Source organism: Nanorana parkeri, unplaced genomic scaffold, assembly GCF_000935625.1.
Source record: "Nanorana parkeri isolate BGI_ZX_2015 unplaced genomic scaffold, ASM93562v1 scaffold507, whole genome shotgun sequence".
NCBI lineage: Eukaryota > Metazoa > Chordata > Amphibia > Anura > Dicroglossidae > Nanorana > Nanorana parkeri.
Window position 1 is genome coordinate 408,267 of NW_017306775.1, and position 17,498 is coordinate 425,764.

The 17,498-nt window shown below is 46.5% G+C and overlaps 1 protein-coding gene across 5 annotated transcripts in view; it reads left to right on the forward strand.

The window, feature by feature from the left end:
* EXOC6B (exocyst complex component 6B) overlaps positions 1–17,498 on the forward strand; it is a 262,345-nt gene that overhangs the window by 90,779 nt on the left and 154,068 nt on the right. For all 5 annotated transcript variants that reach the window (XM_018561201.1, XM_018561202.1, XM_018561200.1 and 2 more), the window contains exons 7-8: positions 9,911–10,081; positions 13,640–13,708. In XM_018561201.1, the coding sequence (XP_018416703.1) occupies positions 9,911–10,081; positions 13,640–13,708 (240 nt within the window). The remainder of the gene's footprint in view (positions 1–9,910; positions 10,082–13,639; positions 13,709–17,498) is intronic.

A 17,498-nucleotide genomic window follows, 5' to 3' on the forward strand; every position in this document is an offset into this window, starting at 1 on the left:
TGAGGCATGGCTTCTATCACTGTGCTGTTAGAACTCTGTCCAGTAGGGGGCGCTGCATGACCAGCATTGGATAGGGCCATGCAGTTGGAGACAGCTAATGAGAGCGGTAGACAAATGAGTGCCATGAACCGAGGTTACAGGCCAAGCCATTTGTATCCATAAAGAGCTGTTTAAGCTTCCAAGCAACAGATTACCAATTTAAGGAAGACTGATCAGTCCCTGATTATACCTGGTGCTGTCTGTGGGGCTGCTGACAGCTGCATGGCCTTCTGGGTAAAATAAAGTGAAAGTTCAGAGGGGCCCCTAGTTTACTTCTTTACATTTCCCCTGGGTGGTGGAGGGGGTGAAGGAAATGTAACACCTACAATCATTTATCAGCATAATGAGAGGGTTTGGTTTTCCCTGTCTGCCTGCTCGCTATAAGAGAGTCCAATCAGTAGGTGTTATGGAGACCAACAGGGAAAGGTATTTATTTTTATTGTGCTTCCCTTCTGCATATCACACTCTATTTGTGGCATATGCTGTGATTACAGACAGCCTTTCATATTTTCTTTAGTTGTATATACCTGTCACTTGTGTCCCTTCAGCATCATTTAGATGTCTGCGGAGGAAGGGAGGGGAAAGCTGAGACTTTGGGCCTATTAATGCATTCTGTGAAATTTTAGCAAGACCTTTTAAAAAAAAAAAATTAAACCTTAACCCCGGCCTTACCTGCAGTCTTGCACAGTTGTATCCAGGGCCAGATTTCCCACAACGCCAACCGAGGCCCGGCCTTGGGGCAGCAGGGAGTAGAGTGGCAGCAGGGGTGTGAAATACCTATCTCCCGACGCCCAGGACATGCAGTTCCTGGCGCCAGGCGAGTAGTTGTTTTCTACATTTAGCCCAGCTTTGGGCAAGCAGGGCTATATGTACAGCGGGGAAGCCACCACATGTTTTGTACAAGGGATCTGGGGGATGTCGCCGAGATCACTTGTATGCAGCCTGCATACAGGGGGGCGCACTGAGGAACCTGGCATTGGGGCAGCAGAGAGAGTAAATCCGGCCCTGGTTGTATCGGCTCCTCTCCATTACTGAAACTTCTTTATTCTTATACCATTGCACACTGCGACCTTCTCATGATATGTATTAGAAGCTGCAGCGCATCAGATACAGCTTCTCTCATTTACCCCCCGGGACCCTACTCTAAGGAGATCCTGAAGTTCTCAAACCGGTAGAGTGGCAAATACACTTCACCATATCTCTAGGATGAGCCTTTTGTCGGACCACATACAGTGGATCTTTTGGCTAAATCCCCCCATCCATTTGTCCATCAAGGCAAAGCTTGCCTTGGCATGGTAAATATCCAGTCTGGCGCTAGAATCAGGAAAGACCTTACTTCCAATGTCTTGCAAGGTGCTCAAGATAGATGCCAACCTGGTCATTGGTCGCCACTCCCGATAAACATCTGGGAGCTCAGAGCAAGGTGTTTCCAACTTTTGTCATAGGTGGGGCATGCCTGATAGAAATGTCCTGGCGTCCAGGTTCAACAATAAGCTAGATCAGGGGGTTTGATCCTCTGAAGCTCTTGCCACTCCCTGGAGGAGCATAATCACACCAGCCTGGACTCACAGGAGAATGCTGCAAAGAGCTGCACCATGTCATTATGTGGCTCCTTTCTCTTCAGCATTCAGGTCTCTCCCAACCTTCAGGAAAAAACCTGTGATATCATCGTGTTACCAGACTGAAGCCCCCAGGATAGAAGGTAAAGTCGGGTATTTACCCTTCTATTGTCTTCAATCAACCTGTTGGCTAAACGAAGAGGATAGAACAGATTCCCTCCATTACGAACGTTGATCGAGGAATCTCCTGTTTCCTTTGTATTGGCTGCTAGCTCTGTCCGGCCAACTTCTTCCATCAGCTAATGGAGGGATGGTGGTCGGAAAGGAGCTGACCGTGGCACCCACACATCGAATTTCGGCTGGGCCGAAACCCGAAGCGTGTATACCCGGCTTTAGTAAAAGGTGGTGGGGGGCCCAACCTGGAGTTGAGCTTTAATACACAGCTTTATATATGAGGCAGTTCTGTTAAATGACTGCTTGCGATAAAGATTATTTGGCCACACAGAGTATTGTTTTAGTAGACTGACAGCCATACTTTGAGGCAGGGTACAGTAAAGCACAACCACTATGTAGCACTATAAAGCAGGAAGCAGAGCCGCATTATATAGCTGCTCCAGTGTATGTATTTAATTACAGATTAAAGTCAGAAACAAGGTTTTGTATTGTAATGTAGACTGCCCATACCAGCAATAATGAGCTCTGTGTTTTGTCTAAGTAACCCCTGGAACATTTTATACAGTCATGGCCAAAAATATTGGCACCCCTGCATTTCTGTCAGATAATGCACCACTTCGCGCAGAAAATTGCTGCAATGACAAATGTTTCGGCATTCTGATGTTACATAGTTACATAGTATTTGAGGTTGAATAAAGACATTAGTCCATCAAGTCCAACCTATTAGGATCTCATTCTAGGAGTACCCGTACCCCTGTATATTTCTTTTTGTTTGTATTCTAATGACACAAAAAAGTTGAGAAAAAAAGCCAAATCTGATACATTCCACGCAATACTCCAAAAATGGACTGGACAAAATTATTGGCACCCTCAATTAATATTTGGTAGCACAGCCCCCAGTAAAAAATAACTGAAATCAATGGCTTCCTGTAACCATCAATGAGTTTCTTACACCTCTCTATAGGAATTTTGGAGCACTCTTCTTTCCCCAACTGCTCCGGGTCTCTCAGATTGGAAGGTTCCTTTTCCCAACTGCTGTACTGAGATCTCTCCACAGGAGCTCTATGGGGTTCAGATCTGGACTCATTGCTGGCCAGTCCAGTACACTCCAGCGCTTTGTCTGAAACAATTTCTGGGTGTTTTTTGACGTGTGCTTTGGGTCATTGTCCTGCTGTAAGACCCATGACCTCTGACGGAGACCCAACTTTCTGACACTGGGCCCGTCAATGCACCCCAGAATTCTTTGGTAGTCTTCAGATTTCATAATGCCATGCACACAGTTAAGACATCCAGTGCCCGAAGCAGCAAAGCAACCCCAAAACATCAGTGACCCCCCACCATGTGTGACTGTAGGGACTGTGTTTTTTTTCTTTAACCTTCCTGGCGGTAAGTGGTGCATTATCTGACAGAAATGCCGGCGTGCCGATATTTTTGGCCATGACTGTAAATACCGGTTGATCCAGCAGAACCATTGGATAGGTACCGTATTTTTCGCTCCATAAGACGCACTTTTTTCCCCCCAAAAGGAGGGGGAAAATGTGCCTGCGTCTTATGGAACGAATCCCGACGCCCGAGACAAGCAGTTTCGGGCGCCGGGCGAGTAGTAGGAGCCACTGCTCGTTTAATACGAGTGATCTAACGAGATCACTCGTATTAAAACCGAGCAGCGGCGACGATCGAGATCACCATAGAGCAGACGAAGAACGGACTTTCGTTTACTGCTGGTGTCTGAGTATCTGGTTTGCATTTTATTGCCGGGCATTACGTTGGCCAGCTCTGCTTGTAGGTTATAATCATTAAAGCTAAATAAACATCTGTAAACAATGGAACATTTGTCGATGCAGATTAAAAAGTAGCAGCAGTACAGGGAAGAGAAGCGGGTATTTGAGCCGCGAAGCCGGGGTTCATCCATCCTCTGGTGTATTAGGCTGTTTGGTGTGCCGCTGTTCGTGGTTGGGTTTACACCTCGTACATGCATCAGCCGGCTGTTCTGCTTGCAGTAATTCCTTCTCTCTGCTGGGGTCAGCCTGGGTTTATTTTTCTGCTAACAAGGGAGCATTGGGCTTGTTGTAAGATGTCAGGATGATGAAGAGCCATGCAGTCAGACTATTTGCACACAATAGTGACCACCTCTGTCATCGCGCAGTGTGACTGTCAATACCTGTGGAGGAGAGAGACATTCCAGCCGTCATCTCCCAATCTGCCTGACACTGTCGCAGTATGAAGTTGTGTTCTGACAGTACTGGGTACGTGCCAATTTCAGTGTAGAGGGTAGCCCTCCAAAAAAGTTAAAGTCTCTTTGGTAAAACTTGTTGGAACAGTTTCAATTAGTTGAAGGCACTTACTCTTGCAGCCCATCCATTGCTGTAGTTGTAGGTGCCTAATTCCAATGTATTGTTCTAAAATTGGGCCGGGGGCAATCAGCTGACCAGCCAGTGACACCGCCTGCTCATTGAGGGGTATAACAGGAAGCAGACAAGCATCCAGACATAGCAAATATGGCAACTGCACAAATCAATTGATAACTAGCTTTCAAAGCAAGGTGCAATTGGAAGGGCTTTCTCTAGTACAAAGACAAAAATGTCCCAGCACACTCACCAGGTAGTCTGCAAAAAACAAATTACTCTGTCTTACATCTTTTCCTTAAAAACAGAGGTTTTGGTTGTACAACTTTAGCAAAATTTGTGGAAGGCACACTGCCTCGTCATGGCTCCTTGTGTGGTATGGTCCTAACTCCAATCTATGGGAGCCTCCATCTTGGAGCATATATAGCAATAGATACATTGAGTGCAGGAATGTAAAAATGTGGAGCAGCTGTGCACGGCAACCAATCAGCTTCTCTTTTTCATTGCCACATCCTAACTGAACAAACTAGAGAGAGAAGCTGATTGGCTGCCCTTGGCAACTGCCCCAGTTTTGATAAATTCCACATCAGTGTGTCAAGACATAGCTGGAGTTTTGCTTTCAGAGGCCCTTGGTAGTGCTTCCGCTTGGATCTCCTCCTAGTGATCTTCACTGTGCTCTTTACATCACCCGGCTTTCATTATCTCACCTTGTAATGCTGTTAGTGCAGTGGTAGAGCACCAGGGCCCGGTCACAGCTGTCACCTCTGTGACCCTGGAAGTTCTGCCACTGACTCCAAGCTGTAAAGGGACTATAAATCCCAGCAATGCATTATAGAGCAGTGCAGAATACCACCAGCTATAGAGGACTACAAATCCTAGCAATTCATTATACAGCAATGCAGAATAGTATCTCCAATAGAGGACTACAAATGCCATCATTGCAGAATAAAAGGAAACTACATACTCTGTGTTGCTCACCATGGCTGTGCGGCATCTCAGGAGGCTGTGCAGGGTCTGACCAGGGCTGGGCGGGGTCTCGGTAGGATGTGCAGGGTCTCACCAAGGCTGGGCGCGGTCTCAGTAGGATGTGCAGGGTCTCACCAAGGCTGTGCATAGTGTCACCAGGGTTGCATGTGGGTGTCACCAGGGCTCTGTCCAGTGTGTCACCAGGGCACTGCACCATGTCTCACTAGGCTGTACAGGTGGGTCCAGGGCTGTGCCGGTCTCTGCAGGAAGGAGAAAGAGGAGATGTCGGGCCGGAGCAGCTCCTGTAAAAGACAGTCGCCACAAGGTCCCCAGCAGGCTGTCTGAAGTCCCCAAGAAGCAGGGGACCATAGGCAGCCACTCCTGTTTAAAAATCTAAAGGGCAGGTATCAGCCTTTAGTATCGGGGCCCAGTATCGGTACAGATACTAGTATCGGTGCATCCCTAATTAGAACAGGAGAACGTCGATTCTCGACAATCTGTGTGGTTGCTGCGCTCTTGGGGTGAACCTCTAAAGATGTACAGGAAAAGCAAAAAGAGTCTATGAGTGCGTGCTTTACCTTCAGTTTTGGAAGGACTCTGTATGTGAGATGCAGTGCTCTCCCGACAGCAAGGCTGGCAGCAGATGCCGAGAAAACAAAAGCCTATTGTCATCCAATAATGTGTTTTTTGTTTCTCTAATTTTGTCTAGCTTAAAATTGTTCTCTAATACTTTTCATTGCCTACAACCAATAAGCCTAATAGTCAGGGGCGTAACTAGAAATCACAGGGCCCCATTGCAAAATTTTGTGTGGGGCCCCGTGATTTCTACTTATACCCCTTGCAGAGCCCACTGGAGATCCCACCTGAGGGTGACCCTGCAGAGCCCACCATAGACTCTCTATGGTGGGCTCTGCGGGATCACCCTCAGGTTGGCTGGTCGCACTCCTTACCTCCTCCGCCGCCGGGCCCGCCTCCTTCGTCACCGAGGCCGCCTCCTCCCCATCAATACCAGCACAGAGAGCCCCCGCCCTCCTCAATACCAGCACAGAGAGCCCCCGCTGCTGCTGGCTCTCATTGACTGTGGAGACGAACACGCCGCTGCACAGATGATCTGAACAGAGGCGTGTTCGTCTTCGGACGCCAGTGAAAGCCAGCAGCAGAGCATCCCATAGCGACCCAGGCGGCCCGCACGGCATCTGGCCGGGCCCCACTCTGCCCCGGGCCCCATTGCGACCGCCTGGGTCGCTATGGTGATTGTTACGCCACTGCTAATAGTAGTCCAGCCCTGAATCCCAGGCCAAGTGACATATGGATGTGTCTAGTTTTGGTGGTTGACCTATAGCCTCATCCCTGTAGTTGGTGTCAGGTTTGCAGGTCGCCATACCATAGGAGATGAGAGGTTCCATTATCTGTGGACATTTTTGTGGCCTCTTCTTTGGTCATCTTAGCATAGTGCAAATATATTGGGCTTTCTGACCATGTGCTACGCTCAGTGCTTCATGCGTAGTATCACTGATTTGATTTATCATCCATTTATTTCTTTTAAAGCTTGAATTTTTGTAACCTATTTGATGTTTATTTTTCCATTTTTGTATTCCATATTTATTTCTCCAAGAAACAATTACTACAAGGTGCATTGAGTGTGATAAGAAAGTCCAGTACTGCGTGCTTGCTATATGGCAGCTCCTGCAGGCTGGAAATACAGTGAGTGCAGTAAAGAGGGAGCAGGGGTGTGCCCCTATGCTGCCTGATTAACCCCTTGCCATCTTCCTGTTGTAAATACACCGGCGGACGCACATTTACGTGATTTTTTTCTTTCTGCTCAAGCGCCCTAGAGGGAATCCGCAAAATTATTTTAACAGCCGTTACCGGCTGTGACATACAAGCGTTCAGCCCGCTCTATAGCAGCCCGATTGCTGCAGATAGGCTATCCATGGCTCCACTGTCCCCCCTGCGGGCCCGGGACTGGCACAGCAGCTACTTGCAGTAAGAACGGAGAAGAGATCAGCATTCCATGATGTGTGTAATTTAAGCTCCTGCTGTTTAGGTGTATTTACAGCACAAAGCTATTCACAAGGCAGCAGTAAATCATTCACCAAAACTGGAGGTGTAACGCAGCAGTCACAACATGCGTGCTGCAAACTCCAGTCTGGTAAATATGAAAGAATGCTGTGCATACTTGCACATGAGGGCAAAAACAAAAATATTGCCAAGCTGTTTACTTCTAGCTTAAAAAATAAATAAATATATATATACAGGGCTGTGTTAATTTGTATATCAACATAAAACTGCTGTACCTCTCATCCAACCTGATCCCCAGTCATTAGGTGCAAGTTAAATCCTCTACACCCGGATAACAACAGCACAAACTCCCCCAAAACATATGATCTTTATTATAGAATCATCTCATCCGAAACCGCAAAATCTCTAAAGGTGCCCATACACCTTGCGATGATCGTACGATAACCGCAAGGTGTATGGCAGGCGTGCGACCGTTTCTACTGTACGGTCGCACGTCTTTTGTCGAACCAGCATGCTCGAAAACCCGCCGAGAATCGTGCGATTGTCGGCGTGTTTCTAGCCCGCTTGTTCGACAACTGCAGAACGGGCCGGTGCGCACACTGCCCGTTCAGCATTGCGGTCATCGCAAACTCGCCCCTCGAGGCGGTCTTGCGATGATCACAAGTACGATCTGCCTGTCCAAGATAGGCAGATCGTACGAGCTTTTAATTAGCTTACGACCATCGCCAGACAAAAGTCTTGCGATGGTCGTAAGGTGTATGGGCACCTTTACACGTTTCAGCCTTAGTCATGGCTAAGACTAAGGCTGGGTTCACACCTGAGCGTTTTTTGTATGCTCGTTTTTCAGCTTGTTTTTTTTCACGTTTTTTTCGAAGGCTGTTTAGGCAGAAACATATAATCAGTTTCATGAAGATGAATGAAGAGGATTCTAGACTAAGGGCTTGTTCACCCCAAATGGAGACCAGATCCGCATGAGTTTCTGCACAGGGGCTTGCTGCAGTTTTTTCACCTGCTCTGGAACTGAACACTGCAGTGTGGACTAGAGCCCAAAATACCATTGGAATACATTGGACGCAGTTTTGGAATACATTGGACGCAGTTTTGATCCGGTCTGTAACTGCTCTGCTCCTGGAACGCGCTTGGTGTGAACTAGCCGTAAAGATCACATTTTGGTGGAGTTCTGGCGCTGGCATCTTTGGATATTACTGTGTCAGTTTGTGTCTTTTATATCTGCCTGGACATCAACAGAAACCGATAACTATGATAAAATATCTAACTTTACATATAATAAAGACTGCACACTTCCTCTAAATACAAATGGATGTATGTTGATTGATTACAAGCTGTGACTTATTATTGCGACATTCACCTTTTATTGTAATATAAACATTTTTTTTTTTTTTACCCAGTTCCATTTTTTATGACTTTAATCTTTTTTTGCAGTGGTAAGAGTCTCCCTACCTCTATCAATGAAACAATATGTATACACAAGCCATAGCTTCCCTATGAATAACGTGGCATTGTTCTGGTTTACGGGTAGATCTGGTGCTCGTAGGAATTTTAGTATTTTCTTGCTGTTCCTCTAGCTTTCATGGCAAGTCCACAAGGGAGCCATTCCAGGCCGTGTCTGTCTACGGCATTTGGCTGAGCATTTCTGCGAGCTTTGATCTCGCTCTCTCTCTCCCCATGGAGGGCTGCAGGCCTGCAGTCTGGACCATTTCTGCAGTAATTGTTCTCAGCCTGAGCTCTTTTTACGCGACCTGTCATGAGCTTCACACAGCACGTTTGCCCTTTGTGCAGGTTAAAAGGTTTCTTGGCATTTGCCTGTGGGAGGGGGGGGGGTACGGCACTTGACAAGCGCCATCCAGACAGATCCCCCCCTTTCCCCATTTGCCTTGTCCTCAGAGGTCTCTGGATAGTACACCTGCCTGGCCTCAGCTACAGGCCCAGCTATAGCTTGGAAAAAGGCAGAATTTATTTAGTGTAACTTAGAGCCCGTCTCCTGTAGCGGGTCATTCCAGGGCTAAGTCTTCACAGACATATTTGGGCTGATTTAAGTTGGAACTCCAGTCAAATGGTTTCAAAATGTTTAAAGAAAGTTTCTAGTAGCAAAGCTCTTTAGATCTCTTTGTGTGAACATTTAAAGCTGAACTCCAGGTGAACGGCTAAATACTTACAAGGGAACTGTGTTGCCTGCCTAAGGAATTGTATTTCTGCCCATGCAGTTTTGATATTTACACAGTTCAGTTGTATAGCAAAAGGCTTTACCGGCATTTGGAGCAATCTTGCTAATTACACCTAAGACACCCGCCAATGTTATCAGTACACACTTTGTTAAACAGTACCGGGCCCTGACGAAGGGGGGCCCTTTGAGTCCCCGAAACATATTTACTTTTTTTTTAATATGTACTACATACATTCTGCTTTAGGCACTTTCCTCATTGCACACCTAGTCCTTATAGAGCACAGCCAGGTGGATCAAACTTCTTTCTTTGTTCCACAATGAGTGGTAGATCCCATATGGTCATACCCTGAGTGGTAGATCCCATATGGTCATACCCTGAGTGGTAGATCCCATATGGTCATACCCTGAGTGGTAGATCCCATATGGTCATACCCTGAGTGGTAGATCCCATATGGTCATACTCTAGATGGTAGTGCTGACTTTAGCTATAAATAAGCTTCACAGGCCAGAAGAAAGACTGGCTTCAGTTCTACTCTAAGACAAAGTCGTGTTATATTATGATGTGAGAGTGAGACCTGCCGCATCGCCGTGTCCCATAACTCATGTCTGCCTTTCCCTAGGCTCAGCAACAGAGAAGTATGGACAACATGCTGTCCGGGCAGTCCAGAGGAGGCCTGGGGAAGAGGTATAAGAGAGACCTGTGCCCCAGCCCAGAGGTGAACGGCACCAGCCCCATGTCAGAACAGGACTCCGGGATCCTGGATGTGGAGGATGAAGATGAGGAAGAAGAGGTAACACCATATTATTCTTGTGTATAAACCTTGATGTGTGCCCACAGGAAAGGTCAGTCAGGGCTGATTCTGATGGAATGAGATATAATCTAGCCATGTATGGCTTCTACAGACATTGATTTATGTGACTTCGGACTGATTATCTGTTCCCTAAAGTGATTGCACTACCTTCAACCAGGGAAGGCCGAATATAAGCAGATTATCTTCAGCTTTGAGTTGTCACCCGAACAGGAATAAATGGGAAATATTCCCATGGGACAGTTGCTGCAGTTGTGTCTACTGGATGGAAAGTTGGGGAAATCTTCCCAATGGGAAACTAATGGAAAATAAAAAGCTGATAGAGGCTTTAACCTTGCCCTAGCCAATCCAAAATGAATACATATTGGCTTTTGATACAGTCTGGGCAGAAATGATCTTAACCCTTGCAGTGGGACTGCTTCCACATTGGAAGGGTTAAGTGCTCATTTTCGTGTATGGTGTAAAATAATAAAGATAAACTCAGCTGATCCTCAGAGCTGACTGGCTGCTACACTTGTTTCTGTAGCCCTGCATCCCCTCTGCTCCAGTAATGTAATGTCCCTCGGCATCGTCACATCCTATACCCAATATTGGACGTGATGCGGGGGAGAGAGTGAGGCTGCAGGGACCGGGTTATTTTTGCCCATAGTTCTTCTTTAACCACTTGAAGACCAGGTGTTTACATCCCCTTCTTGTCCAGGCCAATTGGGCTGATTTAAGTTGGAACTCCAGTCAAATGGTTTCAAAATGTTTAAAGAAAGTTTCTAGTAGCAAAGCTCTTTAGATCTCTTTGTGTGAACATTTAAAGCTGAACTCCAGGTGAACGGCTAAATACTTACAAGGGAACTGTGTTGCCTGCCTAAGGAATTGTATTTCTGCCCATGCAGTTTTGATATTTACACAGTTCAGTTGTATAGCAAAAGGCTTTACCGGCATTTGGAGCAATCTTGCTAATTACACCTAAGACACCCGCCAATGTTATCAGTACACACTTTGTTAAACAGTACCGGGCCCTGACGAAGGGGGGCCCTTTGAGTCCCCGAAACATATTTACTTTTTTTTTAATATGTACTACATACATTCTGCTTTAGGCACTTTCCTCATTGCACACCTAGTCCTTATAGAGCACAGCCAGGTGGATCAAACTTCTTTCTTTGTTCCACAATGAGTGGTAGATCCCATATGGTCATACCCTGAGTGGTAGATCCCATATGGTCATACCCTGAGTGGTAGATCCCATATGGTCATACCCTGAGTGGTAGATCCCATATGGTCATACTCTAGATGGTAGTGCTGACTTTAGCTATAAATAAGCTTCACAGGCCAGAAGAAAGACTGGCTTCAGTTCTACTCTAAGACAAAGTCGTGTTATATTATGATGTGAGAGTGAGACCTGCCGCATCGCCGTGTCCCATAACTCATGTCTGCCTTTCCCTAGGCTCAGCAACAGAGAAGTATGGACAACATGCTGTCCGGGCAGTCCAGAGGAGGCCTGGGGAAGAGGTATAAGAGAGACCTGTGCCCCAGCCCAGAGGTGAACGGCACCAGCCCCATGTCAGAACAGGACTCCGGGATCCTGGATGTGGAGGATGAAGATGAGGAAGAAGAGGTAACACCATATTATTCTTGTGTATAAACCTTGATGTGTGCCCACAGGAAAGGTCAGTCAGGGCTGATTCTGATGGAATGAGATATAATCTAGCCATGTATGGCTTCTACAGACATTGATTTATGTGACTTCGGACTGATTATCTGTTCCCTAAAGTGATTGCACTACCTTCAACCAGGGAAGGCCGAATATAAGCAGATTATCTTCAGCTTTGAGTTGTCACCCGAACAGGAATAAATGGGAAATATTCCCATGGGACAGTTGCTGCAGTTGTGTCTACTGGATGGAAAGTTGGGGAAATCTTCCCAATGGGAAACTAATGGAAAATAAAAAGCTGATAGAGGCTTTAACCTTGCCCTAGCCAATCCAAAATGAATACATATTGGCTTTTGATACAGTCTGGGCAGAAATGATCTTAACCCTTGCAGTGGGACTGCTTCCACATTGGAAGGGTTAAGTGCTCATTTTCGTGTATGGTGTAAAATAATAAAGATAAACTCAGCTGATCCTCAGAGCTGACTGGCTGCTACACTTGTTTCTGTAGCCCTGCATCCCCTCTGCTCCAGTAATGTAATGTCCCTCGGCATCGTCACATCCTATACCCAATATTGGACGTGATGCGGGGGAGAGAGTGAGGCTGCAGGGACCGGGTTATTTTTGCCCATAGTTCTTCTTTAACCACTTGAAGACCAGGTGTTTACATCCCCTTCTTGTCCAGGCCATTTTTCAGTATTCAGCGCTGCAGTACTTTCTGCTTCACCAGATTCTCTCCGGCTTCTGTAGTCGGGGAATGACAGCTGAATGCGGAAGTGATGTGATAAACATCACTTACGAACTCGCAACACTGTAGGGGAGATCAGAAGGAGATTGTGCACTGAGCTCCCTCTGTTCTTCCTGCATAGAGACACAGTCCTGGCATAGAAAGCCAGGATGCACAGCACAACATACTGTGTATACTCGAGTATAAGCCGTCCCGAATATAAGCCGAGGGGGGGCACTTTTCAGCCAAAAAAATGGGCTGAAAATCTCGGCTTATACTCGAGTATATACGGTACAAGCAATCGGGCGTCTCTACAGACGATGGACCGATTGGATGTAAACAGCCATCGCTGGCTGTTTCAAATTTTGACAGGCGGCGCACACGAACATGCGCGGGCACAAAGGACGTTTTAAGACGCCCACTCACGTCTACAAGGCTCCCGTCTGGCCCTTTTCCTATGTTCGGCGGACGGGAGGTGGTTAAGGGTGCCGAGTGAGACGTAGGCAAAATATTAACAATGACTTTCAACTCCTCCCATGCTCGCTTCCAGGACTTCACTAGAGCCTCTCCCATCCTATGGAACTCTTTACCCCAACCTCTCCGTCTATCTCCCACCTTGACTGCCTTTAGGCGTTCCCTAAAGACTCATCTCTTCAGGGAAGCCTATCCCACCTCAACCTAACCACTCAACCATCACATTCTCATACAATTCATCCCCACACAGCTCCCTCCTCATGTATCACTGGCCCCTCCCTTTTAGATTGTAAGCCCTCAGGGGCAGGGCCCTCCTTACCATCTTGTCTTGAATTTTATTGTGACTGTAATGTCTTCCTTATATTGTAAAGCGCTGCGCAAACTGTTGGCGCTATATAAATCCTGAATAATAATAGGCAGATTTACTGCAAAGCAGTGGTTGGTAATCATTGTGCCGGCCCCGTTCCATTCCTATGTGTGAGACTTATTGTTTTAGACTGGCTCATGCCAAGGGACAACTTTAGATGGCTTTACCATTGTTATCATAATGATAGACTAATTACAAAGGACTCTTTGGTATGTGACTAATCTGAAATCTCCTCTCAGCTCAGTTTGGTTTGTGTCATATACATTTTATAGTCCTGACTTTGGTATTACTTGTTATTCATCTGTAATTTTTGTCCTTTATGGTTTTCAGGCACCGGGCACAAAGGACCTGGTAGACTTCTCCCCGGTATATCGCTGCCTACATATCTACACTGTGCTGGTGAGTGCTCACAATTCATACTGGACTGTAGAATCCCGATGGCAGCCACTAGGAAGCGGTACATCGGATAGATCAGATCATGCTGCTCATCCCACTTATATACACTATATGGCCAAACGTTTGTGGAGCCTGTCCATCACCCCTTTATGGGCTTGTCATACAGTCTCCCTTCTATCTCCCATCCTATGGAACTCTTTACCCCAACCTCTCCGTCTATCTCCCACCTTGACTGCCTTTAGGCGTTCCCTAAAGACTCATCTCTTCAGGGAAGCCTATCCCACCTCAACCTAACCACTCAACCATCACATTCTCATACAATTCATCCCCACACAGCTCCCTCCTCATGTATCACTGGCCCCTCCCTTTTAGATTGTAAGCCCTCAGGGGCAGGGCCCTCCTTACCATCTTGTCTTGAATTTTATTGTGACTGTAATGTCTTCCTTATATTGTAAAGCGCTGCGCAAACTGTTGGCGCTATATAAATCCTGAATAATAATAGGCAGATTTACTGCAAAGCAGTGGTTGGTAATCATTGTGCCGGCCCCGTTCCATTCCTATGTGTGAGACTTATTGTTTTAGACTGGCTCATGCCAAGGGACAACTTTAGATGGCTTTACCATTGTTATCATAATGATAGACTAATTACAAAGGACTCTTTGGTATGTGACTAATCTGAAATCTCCTCTCAGCTCAGTTTGGTTTGTGTCATATACATTTTATAGTCCTGACTTTGGTATTACTTGTTATTCATCTGTAATTTTTGTCCTTTATGGTTTTCAGGCACCGGGCACAAAGGACCTGGTAGACTTCTCCCCGGTATATCGCTGCCTACATATCTACACTGTGCTGGTGAGTGCTCACAATTCATACTGGACTGTAGAATCCCGATGGCAGCCACTAGGAAGCGGTACATCGGATAGATCAGATCATGCTGCTCATCCCACTTATATACACTATATGGCCAAACGTTTGTGGAGCCTGTCCATCACCCCTTTATGGGCTTGTCATACAGTCTCCCTTCTTCTGGGAAGGCTTTCCACGAGATTTTAGAGTGTGTCTGTGGGATTTTGTGCCCATTCAGCCCCCCTTATGAACAGTTTTGACAGTACTCTCATCGGCAGGAGGATGACAACAACCCCTGCACTTTGGAAGTAGGGGGAAAGGCTGAGTGTTTTAATTTTTTTCCCCCTACAGGTGTTTTTTAGGTCAATGCAGTGTTTTTCAGCAAACGGGAGGGGGGAACACTAAGGGAGTAGACATTGCATGGAGTGCAAGGTTCACTTTAAGGTCTCAGAATTAAAGTGACATTAAACCCTCAGATTTTTTAACATAAAACAATACTGTAATGTGCGCCTTACTGTAATCCATGGTTGTTTCCCTTCTCTTTGCTGCTCTTCCTTTTAAATCCGTCTCTCTTCTCGTGCTGGGGGAGAACTTGTATGGGCTTGTAACCTGGGCCAGCACTACAGGAAGAGGCCCTGAGCTGCAAAGGGAAGTTCTGCCCAGCATGAGAAGACATGAGGCTTTAAAAGGAAGAGCAGCAAAGAGAAGGGAAACAACCATGGAGTACAGTAAGGCGCACATTACAGTATTGGTTTATGTTAACAAATCTGAGAGTTTAATGTCACTTTAGGCAATGTCAGCTTGTGTCTGCTGGGGCCATTACATACCTGTTATTAACAGGATAATCATGGGGCTGACTCCATGTTGCTGCATCCCCTGAATTTGCCGTCACTGCTTACTGCCAGTATAAATTGCAGGCACCAAGAGGTGCATATACCTGCATCAGCCTCCTCAGCCTTCCTGTAGTGGCCTAATGCCACTTTGTTCTGACAGGCAAAGCTCTGGCATGTTCTGAAACTGTTCAAGCTTGCTGCTAAGTCCCCCCCACAGATTCATATTGGTCCATCACCATGATGGACAACCTCACTGGCCAGTAGGTATGTGCATGTTGCAGGAAAGTGCAGGCAGGAAAGCTTCAGTATTGCCAGGAAGTGTTGGCGATTAGTTTGTAAGGACTGCCTGAGATGTGGCTGTTTGGGAAAGGCGATAGGTCCGGTTACCTAGCACCGTCCACACACCATAGGAGTCCCCCAGGTTCCTTCATTTTTAATTCATGCAAAACAACGGATCTGAGATTGAAGCACCACACCACAAGTTAATAGTCCTGATAGAATTTCCTTTCAATGCAGGGTCAAGTAGAAGGTCAGAAGTGAAAGCCAACTTGTTTCCAGGTCCATACTCATTGGTTTGGCAGCTGACATGTCCTGTGTGTGATGCTATACTGGTCAAAATATAATCATACCCTCAATTATATCCAAATACTTTGTTTCTTATCCTTAAGCCCTGATGATGGGGGACAAGTTTGAACCACCGAAATGTGTTAGCTTCCTATTTTGATCTTCTGCCGGACCCTACATTAAAATTGAATTGTATCTGGGCTGTTTGATGGTGCGGCCCTTTGATCCTAGATCCCTTGAGATTAGGTTATGACACGCGGGTCAGGGAGGCTGGTGCACGAATATATATCTCCAGGTGTCTAAGCATCATACCTGCAGCAGTTTGACCCCTTTCCCCCCTGAATGTGCTGATTCTTTACCTGATCAGACTACAGTAAGGTGAAATCTTTTTGCCTGGGATTGGGGCTCGTCCTTCCCATAAGACCATTGAGCTGTCAGAGTCAGCTGATATCTGCCGGTGGTTGGATTTTAGGTGAATCACAGAGCTGTACCGATCCCTGGCCCCCAGCACTGCCATCAACCTGTCTCCTATGTGGGACATTTGTTCTAGTAACACCCGTCTTGGTGGATTTCACTCATTGACGCAAATACCACATGAGTCACTATAAATGCCTTGGAGACCAGTCACTCGTGTGTCATGACTTATTATTTTGTTTCTATTTCTTTTTCAGAAAGTCATATGCTAAAAGTTAAAGGAGAACTATGAGGTGAGTGCTTTTCACTCACCTCATAGTTCTAGCCGACCTGTGACAATGAGACTGTCCCAGGTCGGCTCAGTAGATCGGGAGGTGAGCAAACACATACCGGCGTTCACTCGCTTCACGATCCTGTCACGGCTCTCTGCCGTGACAGGGGAGGGGCTGGATTCCCCCCTCCCCGCTCCGATCCGCCAGCGCTGACTGGTGGAACGGACGGGGGAGGGGGCGGGTACAGCTGACTCTGCCTCTAGATAGGCAGAGCCTGCTGTCAGTCACGCAGCTGGGCGGATCCCGGCACAACTGTCGAGATCCGCTTCAGCTGCAGCGTCTCAGTATACCGCGAGCTACAGTTCGCGGTATACTGAGCCTAGGGTGACGGGAGGACGCTAGTTTGTGTCCTCCCGTTACCCTAAGGAGAACTATGGGGAAAAGCCTTAACCCCATAGTTCTCCTTTAACACCACATACCAAAAATAGCCATATTCTATTTTAGTTTTTCAACGGTGGCCAGTATGTTGAATCCAGTTTCCTTTCTCAGGAGTCTGCTGTTCAGGTCTCTCTAATAGACCTCCCTCTCTTACCAAATTCCGCAGATCGCATTGTCACTCTTCACCTGTACAGTAGAATAGAGGAGTATTTTAGAAGTTCATCTGTGACTCGGTTGCACCTACAGTGGATATATAAAGTCTACACACCCCTGTAAAAATGGCAGGTTCTTCAGATGTGAAAAAAATAGCTTTACGTGCGTTTTTATGCGTGTTTCAGCGAGTTTTACAGGCATTTTATGTTCATATGTAATAGATTTTTAAGGCGCGTTTTCAGCTAATTTTCAGCTGTAAAAAAGTGCAAAAAC